The sequence below is a fragment of the Falco cherrug genome, chromosome 11 (genome assembly GCF_023634085.1).
Source record: "Falco cherrug isolate bFalChe1 chromosome 11, bFalChe1.pri, whole genome shotgun sequence".
Lineage (NCBI taxonomy): Eukaryota > Metazoa > Chordata > Aves > Falconiformes > Falconidae > Falco > Falco cherrug.
The window spans coordinates 31,883,931-31,901,553 of record NC_073707.1 but is presented as its reverse complement, the minus strand read 5'-3'; the positions used below and the strand labels follow the sequence as shown (position 1 = coordinate 31,901,553).

Genomic DNA, 17,623 nt, shown 5'->3' with positions numbered 1-17,623 from the left:
AGGTAGGGTGGGGAGGTTTGTGTGTAAGGAAAAAAACTCTTAAAAGTTCTGCGTAACAAGAAATGGGTGCAGAGATTGGTACTGAGCGAGTACTGTGCGCAGCAGCTGCCCTCCAGAATGCCACGTGTGCTGTTGCCTTCACCGTATTAATATCTTCAAAGAAAACACGTTAAGAACCAAATTCTGTTCTTTCATGCGCATCGACTTCATTGTGGGACCTACAAAAAGGAAACTGGTTTAAACCCCAGGAAATCTTGTTTGGCAAGATAAATTAACTAATTATAACACTTGTTGTGTTTCTTTTCTTTTTAGCTAAAGCAGATGAAGCATTAAAGGCCAAAGAGAGAAGTGAAGAAGAAGCAAAGAAAAGGAAGGAAGAAGGTAACGTGTGTTTTTAAATCCATAAGAAACTAAAATCCAGTAAGTGGCAAACTATTATTTTTAAGGGACCAGGTTCCAGCAGGGCTCCGTGACTTTCTTACAAGGGCATCTGAAGCCGAGGTGGCCAGCCTGGCACTCCTCAGGTTCGCTGCAGCTTTCTGCTCCTGACCTGTCAGATGAACAAGAACTGTTAAAGGCACCGGAAATTTCAGCCACATGAAAAAAAATATTTTACCTGCCATTAAAGCAACCTAATAATTTGAGACAAAGTTATATGTTAAGACCTTATGGCCAGCCAATACCGCTGGTTTGTGGCTATGCTGCTCGATTAAATCAGTAAAGCACAGCAATTAATTTTGCCAGTGTATTAGTCTGTGTGATGTCAGAGTGAGCTAATCTCTTTCCTGATGAAATCTGGTGCACTGAAAGCTGGCAGAGTCTGAGCTGTTTTCCTTTGCTATACAGTAGGTGGAAAGTTAATGTATAATGCCTGGATAATTAAACAAATGTATTTTGCTTGTATGTTGGGGAGTAATGGGAAGAGACATTTTCAACAGCATGACGGAGCCAATGCAAACAATCTGAGGATCCTCAAAGTTCTCACTTCAGCTGTGATAGACAGAGAAAGTTTCTTAGCTATTCAAATTAAAATTAATCATTTAGTTGTCGGTGACATCCATTATATTTTTGCATTGACTTAAATATAAAAAAATATAGTGAAGATCTTCACTGCCTTGCGGTGGTTTTACTCTGGAAATACATGTTACCACACACTGGTCACTGCAGTGAACTTTCTCTTCAGCGTATTTGGTTTAAATGATGTATTTCAGGCTGCAACTGGTACTTAATACACTGAACAGTCTCCGCGTAAATGTGTTCCTGATTCTTCTGGCACTGTGCCCCTTGCCCGCCTGCCTGGGATTGCGTGGATGTTCACTCAGTGTTTTAACCACCCCATAAATGGGACCTGGGGTTGAAGATGATGTCATGTTGGAGGAGATCATGTGTATTGAGGGTGGGAGGCGCTGGCCCAGGCTGCCCAGAGCAGCTGTGGGTGCCCCGTCCCTGGCAGGGCTCAAGGCCAGGCTGGACGGGGCTCTGGGCAACCTGGGCTGGGGGGAGGTGGCCCTGCCCGGGGCAGGGGGCTGGAGCTAGGTGGGCTTTAAGGGCCCTGACAACACAAACTGTTCTATGATTTTTTCAGAGCTGGCCTTTTGATGGATTAATTTACTATGAAAATCAGTGTTGTGCCCCAATACCCATCATATTTTGGTTAGGGCCTGGGTGTCATACATGGAGGAGACTGATAGGAAGTAAAACTGTTTATGACAGCTTGAAATTTATGGAGAAGTTAAGAGGCTGAGATATTTTTAATTCCCTGTGTCATATGATAACAAAATCATTAGGCTAAACCAAAGCAGGAGAAGTCATACGAAAGGGAAGAGGTAGTAGGGTGCTGGAGTATACAGCAAAGGGAAGAAACCCCCACATGTTGTATGGACAGTAGCGGTGCTTGCGATTTTACTATGCCATCTCCTCCGGTCCTTCCAAAACACCACCTTTCTTTCCAGTCTCTCTGATCTTATTGAAAAGTCTCCTTGCGTCTGCCCTCTCTTTTCCTGAGCATGCCAGGCTGAACTCCAAGGTGAGGACAGGAACTGTATTTTTGCATCTGTTGTGGCTACGTCTCTTCTCATCTCTCCTATTCCATCCGGGTACCAGAGCCTGAGTCCCCTTCCACACGTGCTGTATTTAACCCCCACTGCACTGCCTTCTATTTAAGAATCTCACCAGTTTCCTGGCAGCAAGTTTCCTCCTTATCCTGCTTTGACATCCTTGTTTTCCAGGAATCCTTCCTAATGACCAAGCGGTCTCAAACAGGTAATCTCTGCTTATGTTTCTTTCCTGGAATTGCCATACCATACTCAGTCTGAGCGCTGAAGTCCTTCAGGGCTCCAAAAGCTCTGAATTTTATGGAAATCTTTTACATATTTGATTTTGGAACAGGTGGTTAGCAAGTTTTTTGGGTTAGAAAAATCCATCTTACCTGTTCCCACGTTGCCGTCTCTTATGTACTGACTTCAGGTGCTGTTTCTTTGGTTACAATCAAATTTCTCCGATTTTCTTCCTTACCGATTTTTTTTCTTCAGCTGGAACTCCAGCCTCAATAATTTCTGTAGGCAGTTTAAAGCTTATTTGCACTTCAGGTATAAACAAGCTTCTTTAAATCCTCATGTGTGAATGAGAAAATTAAGTATACTTTGCAAGTGTGATTCAGCTGGTTGCTATCCTACAGGATTTATACGTTTTTACATGATTTCCCACCCCCTGTTTGTTTCTAGATTCACATGTCTTTAATAAGCTCCAAATTGTGGGACTTAGAGTGAAGTATGCTAAGTATGTATTTCAAAACTCTAGTGTAATCTTTATTAAAAATGCATGTGATTGATTCCCTTAATCTGTTTTTTGTTTTGCTTGTTTTGTTCCTCCCTCCCCGCTCCCCCCCCCCCCCCCCCCCAAAAAAAAAAAAAAAAAAAAGTCCCAAGTTTGGAATGACAGTGCTTCAGAGCTGTGATGCTCTGGTGCAGCTGTGCGTGATGATTCCTTTTGCAACGTATCTAAAATAGTGTCCAGAACACTTGCAAAATAAAATGTACTGCCTCTAATTTGTCTTGTTGATAAAGTAAGCAGAGTGGATTTATATGAATATAAAATTGGGTGATGATTAAGACCTGGCACAGGGCTGCACCGGGTGTTTTGAAAAAGCCCCGTGTGGTGTCCTCCGTGGTGTCCTGCGTGGCGTCCCATTGCGGATGGCTCATGTGCTGGCAGCCACTTTGCTACAGCGACTGGAGGGGTGGCTGTGGAAGGGCGGAGGAAAAAAAAAAAAAAGTGTTGGTTAGTGAGTGAGAAACAATGGTGGCTGACAGCGAAAGCAGGAGGAAAACTTCTTTTTGGTTTATTAATAAGCACTAGAGAAACTGTCCTGTGGTGTCTTTGAAAAAGTTGTAAGGGTGTTGCACTGTTCTAAAATGAATAGAAAATGTTTCCTGAAGAGAAGCTTGTTAAATAAAACCCATCAATTTGTCTAGAGGAGTTAGCTACCAATTAAGAATGAAATATTTTATTTTCCCCCAAAAATACCTGGTCTTATTAAATTGTCTATCAAGTGTTAAGCATACCAAGGCCATGCAAGATACCTGGAGAAATTGTACAATGAAAACCACCAGTTTTGTGTAGTTTTGTGTCCCGTATGCACTTACAAAGAAGACATTTCTCCTCCTGGCACTCACCCGGGTGTGTGCTGGAGCGCGGCCCCTGCCCCTTGGCCCCACCGTGCCCTGGGCACCTCGTGCTCGCCGCGGGAGCTTGGCGCAGCGTGTCCTGGTTCTCGCTTCCTCACGCAGCTTCTGCAGCCGCGTCCAAACCGCTGTGGCTGCCCTTTGTGGTTGACAGCTCGGCGCCCGCTGGCAGGTGTGACCCGGGTGTGCAGCGCTATGTCTTCTGCTCCTGTGCCCGGCTTCCCCATGCTTGGGGAAAAAAAGCGTTGTGATTATTTCACACGCTTGAGACTGATCACGGGTTTGTTTTCTATTTTGGATTACGTAGAGAACGATTTTGTATTTTTGATCATTAAATTCTCACCAGATTAGCTTCTATTGCATGAGTAGGGGAGGGGGTATGAAAAATCAATTCTTTTTGATATTTTTTTTAATTCATACAATCACACAACTATTTTATTATGTGCATAATTGTTCATAGTGATTCCCTGCCTGCTTCCCCAAGCCCTTCTGGTTGAAAAGTTAATAATGAAATTGTGTAATTCCTGTAATGTCCAGTTAGGCAGGTGTTGCCCCGTGTTTTGGCACTTGTTGCCCAATGAACCCTTATTCTGTCTGTTCAGCTTCAGACAAGTGTTTTCCTATACCCGTAGGTTCATCAGTAAGTGAATTTTCAAAGAAATTCTAGATTTTAAATTTTTTAAAAAAGGTTTAATTCTCCAATATTCACCATCTTATGGTTTACAATAGGAATGCCATCCCGGAGCTGCCAGGCTGTGCAGGCAGCAGGTGCCTGCAGCACCGTTGCACCCTTTGCCCCGGACAGTTGCATCCTCACTGCATGGCCACCCGCTGCGCGCACTGCGGTCTGGCCTCAACCATGAAGGCTGGGCATCGCCCCCACCCTATAGTGAGGGTGTCTGAACATTGCGCTTATTGTAATTTTATTGCCAAATCAGGTGTGAGATTAGATGTTGGATGTTACATGTAATCTGCTCAGAAATCAAATTATTTGACCTCCAAGCCCACCAATGCCCCCTCCTGCTGGTTTGCTGTTAAATATGCAGCGTTTGCCTGTCATGAATACAAATCGAGGACAAATTAGAATCTACAGACAGCTGACCTGAGCTCCGGATTAGAGACTGGGGGCTTGTGCTGTTTTAAATCTTTTAATTACCATAGTCCCTATAGCCAGTTGAAGGACACAGAGCAAAATGGTATTTTTTTTTTTTTTTTTGGTGACAAAAAAGCAAAGAAAGAAAGAAAAAGGCTCCCTCCGTCTCATTTGAATTTTTCAGTTTGATTACATTTGCACTTCCATTGGAGCTATGCTAATGTGCTGCACGAAATTAGGTCTATTAACAAAAAATGCGCTTTTTTACAAGAGTGTTTTCAGTGGAGGGCTTTTTCTACCTTGTTTTTGTTTACTGGTTCCCGTTCAGGACTTGCCTGAGAAATGACATCAAAACTGGGACGGGGCCGTTGCTGTTGGGGCTGCTTCTCGCCGGACTGGCAAGTGCGAGGGAGCCGAGGCCGGTACCAGCAGGAGCCAAAATAAAGCAGGCGGTGGGCTGCGAGAGGAGCGTTCACATGCCTTGGAGGGCATTGCTGTGAGCTTGTCGGGTCGTTTCTCTTAGTACACCAGGCATTGCAGTGTTTTTAAATTTCTGATGTCACATACACGGTGGCGCGCACCCTGCGGGGGGGCTGGGGCTGCTGCGGCACGGCAGGCGCTGGGATGGCGTGCTGCCCACCCTGGGCATGCACGTACGGAAGGGTTTGTGGCAGATCACGAGGAAAAGAAGTTTTCCAGGGTGCAGCTAAATATGGTTTGTGCTTTTGACATCATTCAATAGGTAAATCGATGTGATGGTGGTGCTGGCGCTGGGGCGGGCATTGTTCTGATGCCTTTATCCTGGAATTTGCATTTTCTGTTTCTCGTGTGTGTTGGCCCGGTGTTGAATTGATTAGTTATGCCTACCCAGTAAGCAGTGAAACATTTTTATATACTCTGGGGAAATAAATTTGGCAGAAAATCAGCATGAGTAGATTTAATTATCACTCTGAGACCTTTTCCTTTTCTGGCTTAGTGATCCTGAAACTCTGTGTGTTTCACTGAAATCTGTGTGGACGCTAAGCTTCGCTTCCCAATTTGTTCCTCCACGCAATGATAAGCCAAGCAATTACTGGTTTATTGATTTTTCATCATGGCAAATTTAAAGTTGATTTTTTCCTGAAAAGGCAGGGGTGATTAAGTGTTTCCCCTCGGTTTAGTACAAGAGAGCTATGTGGCAGAATCTAATATCCCTGAGGTCAACCTCTGCAGGCAGATAATACGGTGTCTTGGCCACGTGTTAAGGAGAGAAATCAGGGCTACAAATGTGATAGGATATATGTGGAGACAGTTTAATTTGTTCCATTTATATGAACAAGTCGTGTGGCACATGCTTGGAAAATATCGTTTTGAATAGGCTTGGAAATGAAGCCCACGTGGGCAGGAGGAACAGGTGAATGCAAACGAGAGAGGTATTAGAGCATTTAGTGCTGGGAGACAATTGTCCGTTAAACAGAGAAACAGAGCAAATCCCTGATGGTGTTCGCAGGGGGATGAAGATGAGGATGTACCTGAAGCCTTCCTGTGGCAGGGCAGGCGCTGCAGCCTTCGGGCAGGGTTTGGGACATGTGTGTTAATAGGATTTAACTCAGGGCAGGAAAATTGTGCTGTGCACAGCTCACATGACGTGTTGCTGTACCCTAAATGGACGATTAAAGCAATATGCTTAATTGGTTTGGTTAAATCGGTGGGTATGTGCACGCAGTAGGTGGCTTTTGAGTATCTTTTCTCCTTTGTATTTCATATCAAATATGTAAATCTAAAGTGTTTTTGGAAGGAAAGGTAACGTGCATGTACTTAAGGGGTCATTTTGCTCAGTTTGGGAAGAATCTCAACAGTGTCTCAGGTACCTGCTGCCGCTGAGCTCAGAACTGCAAAGGGGCAGCGTCAGTGAGGGGCTGCTATGAAGGCACGGTAGAGAAGGTGCAATGGTAAAGGTTTTTCTGTTTGGTGGAAAATGTATGAAATGTGGTTTCTATAACTGTGGTGGGCCCAAGTTGTAATATCTGAATCCAGATTTTCAGCGCCCCCAAGTCTGGCTTTGGTTTGGCTGACGTGTTATCATGAAACCAGCACAGACCCTTGTCCTGAATCGTCCCTGTCCATCGCATGGTCTTGGAGCTGCAGTTTTGATTTGGAAGTCTCCTGTCCTACCATTTCAGCTTCTCTCAGTAGTAGTCTTAGAAATTCAGAAGAAGAAATGAAGAATAACTCCCTTTTTACTAAATAGCGTGAACAAAATGCTGTTTTACTGAGATTGTTTAATTAGAGATTGAAAGCATCAGAAGATTTTCTTCTACCGTGGTTTCTGCATGTGGCTACTGCCTGGTGTTTCACCGGCGTGATGCAATTAGCGCTGTCCTGTACACTCATACTGGCTTACGGGACTCTTGGTGGCAACAAACCAAGATCAGAATTTCCTACCAAACCCCTCCGCAGATAGCTGGTGCTGCAGGGAGCGCTCCCCTCTGCCTCCTGCGCGCGCCGCTTCACGAGCAGGATGAGTGCATCCCAGCACCTCGGCAAACGCAGGTGCCTGAAAGGCTGAGGACTTACAGCCCACATGGATTTGGAGTGATGGGGGGGGGGGTCACAAAAGAAAAGTTAGTACGTACGAGAAAGCCTGGAGGGCTCAACATATAGAAGATCCCTTAATTATAAAGTCTGCACATATCCCAGCTGATAAGCTCTATTTTTTTATACTCATCTTTAACCTGTTGGGCAAGAGTTCTCACGTCGTGGGATCTAACCAGTAGTTTGTCCATGGGAAAGCAGCTGTTTTACTTAATGCTTCCTTTAGTAAAAGTTAAAAGACTGCACCTTGAGGTAATTGGTATTAAAAACACAGGTTGAATCTGCTAAGAAAAGATTTGATTGCATGAGGTCAGGCCATGTAGCTGTAATAAGTTAAAGTGCTTTACTCAATGATATAGAAATATATCAGGATGCCCTTAAGTTCATCAGTTATTGCCTTAGGTCATAGTTTATGTTCAGTAAATTTTATTGAAGTTCATTGTTACGGCAATGACTTGAACTCAGCCTGTTAAATCTCCAAATTATTTAGTCTAGCTAATATATTTAGTATAGATGCATGAATTTTTATTTCTTACTAAAATTGTAATTTCAAATTTTCCAGTTTTGCCTTCATAATGGCAGATTTTCAGCAAAGTGTAAGTCTCTGCAGCCTCACCCTTTGTGTCCCTTGTGTGTGAATGTTGCTTCATTAGTCTGACACAAACACCTGGTGTTGCGCTTCCAGTCTCTGGAGGATGTTTCAGCATCTGGCACACACTGTGATCTTTTTTTATGTGTGTTTAATCTTTTTATTGACGTTTTATAATTAAAAGTAAGCAGAAACAAATCAAGGGTAATATAAAAATGTGAAGTTTTGCACAGTTGCGGTGGCATAGTGCAGCAAATTAGGAAGAGCATCCAAATAACAATAAAAATTGTGAAGGATGGAATTGCAGTATGAAACATGGCATCTTTGCTGGCCACCCGCTGTAGCCGTGTTCTTCCTCAACAGAGCTGATCATCAGAAAAGGGGATCGATAGACCCCCATAGGTAATGGCTATTGGACTGATCAATTCCAGGCTTTTTATTAAAGCTTCCGTAATTAATAATCACTTTTAAATGTGTTCCTTGAATTTTAGACTTCAGGTCAGTCCCTGGGGTTTGCTGTCCGGTTTCACTGGTGCTGCTGGTGCTCCCGGCTGGCCTAACCCGGCTGAGGGGCTCGCTCCCGCCCCTCTGCAGCCCACCCTCATGGCCGGCAGTGCAGGGAGGGGGCTCTGCCCCTCTGCTCCGCTCTGGTGAGACCCCCTGCAGCCCTGCGTCCAGCTCTGCCCCCAGCATAAGGAGGACACGGAGCTGCTGGGGCGAGCCCAGAGGAGCCCAGGAAGATGCTCGGAGGGCTGAAGCCCCTCTGGTGTGCGACAGGCTGAGGGTTGGGGTTGTCCAGTCTGGAGAAGGGAAGGCTCCGGGGACACCTTAGAGCAGCTTCCAGTGCCTGAAGGGGCCGGCCAGAAAGCTGGAGGGGGGCTGCGTACAGGGGTGTGAGTGACAGGACAAAGGGGAATGGCTTTCAGCTGAAGGAGGGGACATTGAGACTAGATATTAGGAAGAAATTTTTAACATTGAGGGTGGTGAGACGCTGGTCCAGGCTGCCCAGAGAGGTGGTCAATGCCCCACCCCTGGACACACTCGAGGCCAAGTTGAATGGGGCTCTGAGCAAGCTGCTGTAGTTGAAGATGTCCCTGCCCAGGGCAGGGGGCTAGAGCAGTTGGCCCTTAAAGGTTCCTTCCCACCCAAACCGTTCCATGATTCTATGACTTCCCCCTGCGCCAGAGCCGGGGGCCTCCAGGTGCCTCCCCGTCGGGCACAGTGGGTGGGATGCCCAGCTTTCGGGGGCGCTGAAGGGGTCCCACCTCAGCCTGGGCATGTGCCAGGGTAGCTCGGAGTTGGAAGCTCTGACTCAGCTTTGTCTGAATTGAGCACTTCAAAAATATCTCCATGTTTTCACAGCACCAACAATGTTCCTAGAGGAGTAGGTAGGAAGGTTTGCTGCAACAGTGTGATGCTTTCTTGGCAAGATTTGGCAAGGAAGGGAAAAAAAAAAAATGCTCTTTCACTTAAAACATATGTTTTCTTTTGTAATTTTGAGTTGGGGGCCATGAGTGCAGTGAAACAGCACATTCTTCTTGTCTTCACCAGGGTTAATTTTAGGCACGTGTGTTTTTATAACACTGCTCACATGATACTACAGTTTGTATTTTTTTTCTGTGTACTGAGTTAAAAGGAATTGGAGTTGGTTTCACATGCCATTTAGACCCCTGTGATGGGGCAGGACATTTCTGTAAGGCATTTGTCAGTAAGCACTGAGGCTGTGCTGTAAAAGTACTTGAAAATACCAACATTTTTCAGTTTGTGCAGAAAGAAATTATTTAGAGGAAAAAAACTTTGTACTGCTAATGTAATGCTCCTTGGAGCTAATGTCTGTCTAACCTGTATCATTTTGAAAATACAGAGGGAATAAATAAAGAGGGAAATTGCCCGTGGATGGCTCTAGCAGAGCTGAGATTTCGGTTCAGGCATTTAAAAGGACAGAGCCTAGTCCCGCTGGCAAAATCATGCTCGAGTTTTATATGCAGGACATCATCTATGTTGTGTGACTTCATTTAAATCCAAAGTTGACATTAATGAAGTTTCAAATCATGAGTAATTCGGCAAGTTCACGATATGGGGAATTCTGTCCCATTTGGCTGTGGCAATGTCATTTTTGTGGCATCTTTCAGGAGTGGGAATGCCAGTGGCAGGGGGAGGAGAGCAGGGGACACGGTAAGGATGCAGGGAAGGACAGGGATCTTTGGCTGCTCAGTGTTGTTAACTTGCAAAGGTCACACGGTGCATTGGGTAAAAATGTCCCTTTATCAATAAAGTCATCTGTTGGTAGCAGGGCTAGAAGAGTGGCAAAGTTATTGGAAAATGTATGTGTTTAACTTAAAGATGTTACATTTGTAGCCTAAGCCCTAAGCCATGGGTAAGCATGCAGCCCTCGGCCAGTGCCCTTACAGTCCTAAAAAGCCATTTTAAAAACTACATTAAGCATAAACCGTAAAAAGAACAGTATGAGGGTTTTAGGAAAAAACTGGGATACATTGATTTTTTTCCTGTCATAATTTTAAGAAAATTTCAGTCAATTTTTGCTGCGGCAGGTGGGCTGGGCTGGTGGGGTGACCCTGGGGCTGGGGTGTCCCTAAGCTTCCCCAGCTCTGTCCTGGGAGCAGTGGGATGGGCAAGTGCCACGTCCACCCCAGGGCACCTGGAGTGGCATCTCCGTCTGCTGGCAGGCTGAACAAGCCTGATTATTCACAATCAGGCAGGATTGGGAGCCGTTAGAAACATTACCACTGTGATTTAATTAGACAAAGGTTGTTACGGGTGGTGTGCATTAACCTAATGCAATGAAATCACCATTGGAACCTGGCTGGTTTATCGCAGGCATCAAATGCTTGCAAGGACGGGGGGTTCCTTGGGGTTGGGGGGGTGGGGGGGCGGGAATCACTGGAGAGCAGAAAACTGGTCTTGAAATATTACGTGTTGCAGAAATTACCTGTTTGCTGGAGAAAGCCCGTGCTTGCGCAGCTCGCTGTGGTCCTGCCTTTCCGAGGCTGCCGTTTGCATTGTGCTTTTCAAATTTTGCTTACTGGATTCTGGCTGCAGGTTGTCTGTGCAAAATACGGTTTTGAAGATGAAGTTCTAAAGGGAATAAAGCAAATACAATAGATGGAGTGGCTGTTTGTCAGGAAACCTACACGAACCATTAAATGCTGTTTTCCAGTTTAGGTGTTGTAAAAATGAGAAGTGTGCTAATATAAGGCTCTATTGATCGGGAAAGGTCCCTGGCGTTTCCCACTAGGAGACATTATGTACTGCAGCGAGTTCCTGCGCGAGATGGCCAATCTGTCCTCAAAATGTCTTGGATGCCTTTTACCCACTTGCTGTCTGGGTTTATGTAAAAAATGTGAGCCAGAATGGAAATTTCATGAGTAGAAAATAGGGTTGTGTTGGTATGAAATAGCCTTTGACTGTAGAGGCTTCCTGAGTGCTTGCTGTGATTCATGCATGCAGGAGACGGGCTCTTCTAGATAGATTTTTAATGCATTCTTGCACTCTGCAGAACTAAGTTTTCGAGGAAGACTTTGAAAAGAAGATGTAATTTCCTTTGATTAGATTTATTTAAATTAATAAGAAGTGATCTGACCATCAGCAAGATGTTCAACTTGCAGATCTCTTTCTCAATTTAAGAAGTTTATCCTCAGTGGTTTCAAAAATGGCAAAGGAAATGGCAAGAAAGCATAAATTTTTGATGGTGAATGGGGTCTATTTTGGGGCTTACCAGCACTGCATTATGAATGCGGGGGCTGGGATGGTCTTTCTCAGGTTGCTTGCCCCTATCGGTGCACCAGCGTGCAGACCCACAGGGACAGCGGTCCTGATCCATAGGAACCAGAGTCGCTGTGGATGGATGGAAAATAGGGCTCCTGGGGATGAAACTGCGGGTGCGGGCTGCTTACAAGGCGTAATCTGGGGAAATGCTGAACTTTAGCAAGCTGTTCTCACAATTCTTGAGATGATAGGATTTCACCCAACATCGTGGCCTCTTGGAAAAAAAAAAAAAATTTCCACAATTGCAATTCAGTGTTGGGAAATGATGGAGACAGAGATACTGGCTGTGTGACACAAGCACAGCCCCTGCACATCGCGCTGGCCCGTGTCTGCCTTGAAGCCAGCTGCACTTTGTGCAGCCAGCGGGGCTGTGTGGAACAGTGCTGCTCTTGTGCAGTGCCACGAACATGCATACTTCACCTGGAAAGAAGAAAGAAGTTTTATTTTAATCCTTCCGTTTGCATGTGAATGGTCTGAAATATGGCTTTATTTCATGCGTTAGCTGAAGCAGCACATGAAGCCTGCGGATGGTTACAGGGAAATTGTAAGGAAATTAAAAGAAAAGTAGATTAAAAATAGTAACTTCCTTTGTATCATCTATGGAAGTGTCTTGCTTTGCCTCTGTATTAAAATACAAAGCAACATTTGTCTCTTTTCCTACACTTTTTGTGAAGGGAAAAGATCAGATAAATTTTCTCCTGGAAGGAAGCACATTAATACATGGGAACCTTTAAGGAGGGATGCAACACCACCAAGATGTGCATAAATATGAATATAATTTTGAAGCTGGCATTGGGGTAATTTTATTTGAGGAAATACAGCAGGTATAATTAAAGTTTTACTTTCACATCTGCAAAGGTACCCAAGCAGGTAAAGCGCTAGCAGGTTCTCAATCCCTAAGGCAGTGCTGGCTCCAAGCTGTGCCCTCAACTAACAAATAAAAAGGTATTTTCCTTTCCTGGGTATGTACCGTAAGTCAGTGCGTTTGTTCAACTCCTTTCAGAGACATATTTTTAGATGAAAAATTGGCACCTTAGTTCTGTTTCATTGCTGCCTTTGGAAAGGTGTTTGAGGCGGGACGCCCTTGTACAAGCGAATTGCAAAAGACCGTCAAATATTCAGGTTTTAACTACTGTTCTAAAAGTGAAAATACAGATAAACTAACAGTCTCTCTCACAGGGCAATTTATGACTTTTTACAAATTAAAAGTCTTGGAAATTGTCTTCTGAATTTAAGACAGATGAAAACCAAAAATGGCTCCTGTACTTCATTAATGTTGTGTATTTTACTGTCGTCGTCATGGCATTTATTTGTGCTAAAGGATAATCCTGAGACAAGCATCAGTTAAGGTAATGGGATTGTAAAGCAATCACGTAATTAGTTATCTGACTTCAGTCATTTAAAAAAAAAATTTATAGCTACGCATTGAAAAGCTGCTTCTAAAAGGGAAAATAAACCGCAATGTATGAAAGGGGCGGGCAGCAAGGGGGATGGGAGCTCTGGTCTTGGGAAGGGAAGAGATCCGATTTTCAGCCCCCTCATCAGCCCCTTCAGTAACCCCAGGAGCAAAGATGGAGTGTGAGGAGGGTGGTCAGAGATCTGGAAAATACGGGCTGTGGAGAGCCGTGGTGGGCTGGGTTTGTGTCGTCCGAAGGAAATGGAAGGGGGAGCGAAGTGTCCCAGCGTGGCCATGGGTATGGGGCTGCTCGGGAAGGGGGCACCTGGGCACGCCAGCGTAAGTGTCTCCCCCACCACCCGAGGCATGACTTCTCTCTGTTAAAAAGAAAAACAAAAAACAAAACAAAACAAAAAAGAGAATTTATCCTGCTTAGGAGAAAGCTGTAATTTTTACTGTGTATTTTTACTGTTTCCTTTTTGATATTCCAACTTTATCGAAAAAAAATCCAAATGAAAACCCCAAACCCAGAAGAAAGCTCAGGGGCAGGGGGGATTGTGGGACATCGGCTTCAGCTTGTGGTAATAACTATATACAGAAACGTGCAGCCTGGAGATGTGTTTGTACCATTGCAATATGCATGCATTTGGTCTGACTCAGCAAATTATTCAAAAGTATTCAATTTTCAATTATTCGTTTTGAAACTGTCTTTTTTTTTAGAGGCTGACATCTCGGGTTTGCTGTTCTGTATTGCAGATTTCCCCGGTTTAGGTACCAAGAGCAGAGCATCCTTCTGTGAGTCTCTATGTGTTTACATATTCCTCCCCATCTAAAACGCAGAATTCTCCAGAAATATAAGGCATATTTATCTATTCATTAAATATTTCACTTAAATTCTGAGGTTTAGTCTTTAAATTTCCATTAATTTGCACTGTTTGTTCTGTTGAGGTTTTCATTTGTCAAAATTGTTAGCTCTTGGGTATTAGTTACGCAAATATTGATGTGTAGCTTTGGCCTGTTAGCTATCAATTGAAATCAGAAAATCAATAGACTTAATAGCTCCTCATTACAGAGTTGATGCATTTGCAAGGCTGAGTTGCGTATTGTCAGGGAACAATCAATTCAGTCAAAAACTATTACACCATCACCGCCAGAAACTGTTTCATAATGTTTTGGCGTGCTGGTAGCTGACCTGAGCTGCCACAGTGGCTCTAGAAGCAAAATCACACTTTTTGGGGTCTCTTGTCCTGGAGGCTCCAAGTGGGAGGTGGGGGGGCAGCTGGGGCGCTGGCGGCAGGGCTTGGTGGCTCCTGGCGTGCTGGCCTCTGGCAAGTCCTGGCGTGGTGTTCGGTGATGAACAGGGGGGTTAGGTGAAGACTCTGCTTCCTGGCTTCTAGCAGTAACAAAACTTTCCTAAAGCTGTGAGCCGTCTTGTTGGTGTCTCTGATGCAAGCTGAGAACCTGGAAGCCAGAGCGCTGCTCCCATCGCATTAGAAGCAAATGAAGAAATAAAGAAACCCCTTTACATCACAGCTCCCGGCCGGGGGAAGGCACCGCCTTCACAACGTGAGCCAGAGCAGAGCCTATTCTTTGATTTCCTGAAATACTCCCATAATTTGCTTTTCATTCTCCGAGTGTGTGGTTGTTCTTCCTTGGGTTTGTACTTAAAAAGGGAATTGTGAAGCAGAGGAGGTGCACCTCTGAGATTTCAGGCTTGGGTACGTGTGAGAGGATACATACGTTTCCTTTCTTTTTCTCAGGAAAAGCATACGGTATTTACAGTTTCAGGTTAAGAGTCTTTGTCAAGTCATTAATTGCACGCAGTTGAAGAATTTTGAGATGGCTACAAAATCTAAATGTATCTAGAAAGTATAACCTAAAAATAGCTATAGTACTTAGAGTGCTTTATATAAACAAATCTGGTAAGTAGAAACTCTGCTTTTTGGCTCTAGCAGTAAGGACAATTTCCTAGAGCCGTTGGCAGTATTGTTTGTGTCTCTGATGCTGAAATTTGGAGTGGCGCTCCCAGTGCATTAGAAGGAAATAAAGAAATAAATCAATTTACCAGCTGGAAAATTATTAAATAGCACAGGCACTTTTCTGGGTTGTCAGCTGTGAAAATTTAAAGCAAAGCTATTCCTGAGTAGAAGGTAGGCAATCTTTTAAATGCCGAGTGGGTTTTTGGGGAGAGGGTTTCTTTTCCATTTGGTACATCTTTATAGTGGGCAAAACTTGGAGAGGCTTATTTTAATCTTCGTTTGCTTTTTCTCTTCTCAAAAGCCGTGGCTGTCGTGTAGCTGCGGCTGCCCTGACTTACCCGAGAGGCGGGTTTGGATATGTCTGTACCACGGTGTTCGGGGGTCAGCGCGTGGTTAGCCAGTGCTGAGGTTTTGCAAATAGTTGCCTTGTGAACTACAAATGAAGGCTTCTGGTCCCCAGGTCCGTATGTTAAGGCAGAAAAGGGTGCGCTGCAGGCGGGGCGCGTGGGGCTGGCCCTGCCCCGCCAGCCTGGCGCCCAAGCGCTCAACCTGCCCACGACTCCGTTCAAAAAAATTAATGATTATTTTAACTGAACTATGCGCATGCTACGTAACGTCTGATGTGCTGATTGAATATACCGAAGGACTAATCATTAGTGTGCGAGCAGCTGCTCTCGGTCTCTTTCTGTGTCGATACAGCGCAGTGGAAGCGGATCCGAGCGATTTCTGCTCTGGCGCTGTGCTCGCCGTGGGGTGCTGTCTCCTGGTGTCTGCCAGCCTTTCTGAAAAACGGCATGGAAAATCACCCGTATGTTAAAGGGATACCTCTTAAAAGTTGTGTATTGTTTAAGATGGTTTAGCTGTTTTAGCCATTTAGTGATAAGGCGCGCGCTTCGTAATTAAACGTTACCAAATGATGGGTTGAAAAGTGGGAACAGTCCAATGTGTCAGCCAGGACACCAGAACTGTGGCCTGATTTATGTTAAAATGGATACTCAGAGGAGTAGTCGAATACGTTGCTCAATGTAAATGAGAAATGGCACCATGGACTTTAAATGAATTAATTATTTGCAGTCATCTTTTTCGTTCCGACTACCATCCCATGGAAACATGCATTTCCTCTAAGTTCACGTGGGACTCATCACACTGAATCTAAAAGAAATACACTCAAAGCGTCAAACATCTAAATATTTGCTCGTTTTTAAGTCTATATTCCCATTCTCCAAAGAACTTGCAAGAAAGTTGTGCTGTTCATTTTATTTTGGTGTTTTTCTTCACTGGAAAAAGATAGGTCATTAAAGTCAAGGGAAAAATCCAGACACTTGGTAAACATGTAGGATGAGTGAAATACGGACTAAATTAATGATACTTAAGATGACATACATAATTATAACAGAAAGGTCAGGGTAGATGGCAGCTTTCCCAAGTATGTAGTGTCAGAAAAATCCCCAAAGTATATATTTTAATTGAGTTATGTTTTCTTTCCTTCACGTCGAAGCATTAAGGTATTACCCCATTCCTGGGCCTGTGTTCCTATAATTTAACATGGCAAAATTCCCAGATCTACATTTTGACAGTAAAACCACATCATGCACAGGCTTCTTCCAGCAATGAAATACCACTTTGTATTTGTCTCCAAATCATCAGTTTCTTTTAAAATTTAAACAGAAATATATTTAATATACGGGGCAAATAAATTTTCTCGGGGTGAGGATGAACAGAACGCTGTTTCTGAAATGTGAGAAATGTGTGAAAAATGAAAGAAGCCAACGGATGCGACAGAAACAAACAAAACAACAAAAAGCCAAGGGCAAACCAAACAGTCAGAGGGGATGTCCTGCGGGGCCGGGCTGGTCCTGCCCCGTGGGGAGCCTGGTGCCCCGCAGCAGGAGGCTGAGCGGCCGGCCATCGGTCTGGCGCTGCGTCCTGCCCTGGCTCCAGCGCTGCCGGAGCTGGGTGGGCGGCCGGCGCGGGGCTGCCCTGACACGGGCTGGGGAAGGGCCAGCTGCGGATGAACACCCACCCACCACCCCCACACCTCCCGCCCCCGCCGAAATCACCGGCCACACGCCCTGCCTTTGAACATTTGTGCTGCTTAGAAACAAAATAAAAAATTGAATGGGACAGTCAGCTGCTTCGGGTTTAGGTTGTCTTGGACCAAGTCTGGCTGAAAGTCCCCGTGCCAACGGCAACAGAAAGTGGGAGGGAGCTTCACCCCATCTCCATCGGTACCAAGGCCTTTTTCCATCAGGAAAGGGGCCCTCAGGAGCTCCAGGTACTGGGACGTTCAGAAAATTACTTCACTACACATATTCCCTGGGGAAGGAATTTATTATAATTGTTTTCTCCAGTAACAATTGTATGAATTTCTTTTTCCTCTCTTTTTTTAGCCTTTGACTTGCCTCCAGCCCGTTCCAGTTAGCCAGCATCCCTCCCTGGGCTTCTCCAGCCTCGGCGCTGGTGCAGGGTGCGTGTGGGGTGAGAGGACCCTGCCGGCACCTCAGCGGGCGGGAGCTGGGGGCT

General features: G+C 44.8%; 1 protein-coding gene across 1 annotated transcript in view; it reads left to right on the top strand.

Annotated features, from left to right (window-relative positions):
- RSRC1 (arginine and serine rich coiled-coil 1) overlaps positions 1-17,623 on the top strand; it is a 167,741-nt gene that overhangs the window by 137,621 nt on the left and 12,497 nt on the right. The window contains exon 7 of the mRNA XM_055723632.1: positions 313-381. Within this exon, the coding sequence (XP_055579607.1) occupies positions 313-381 (69 nt within the window). The remainder of the gene's footprint in view (positions 1-312; positions 382-17,623) is intronic.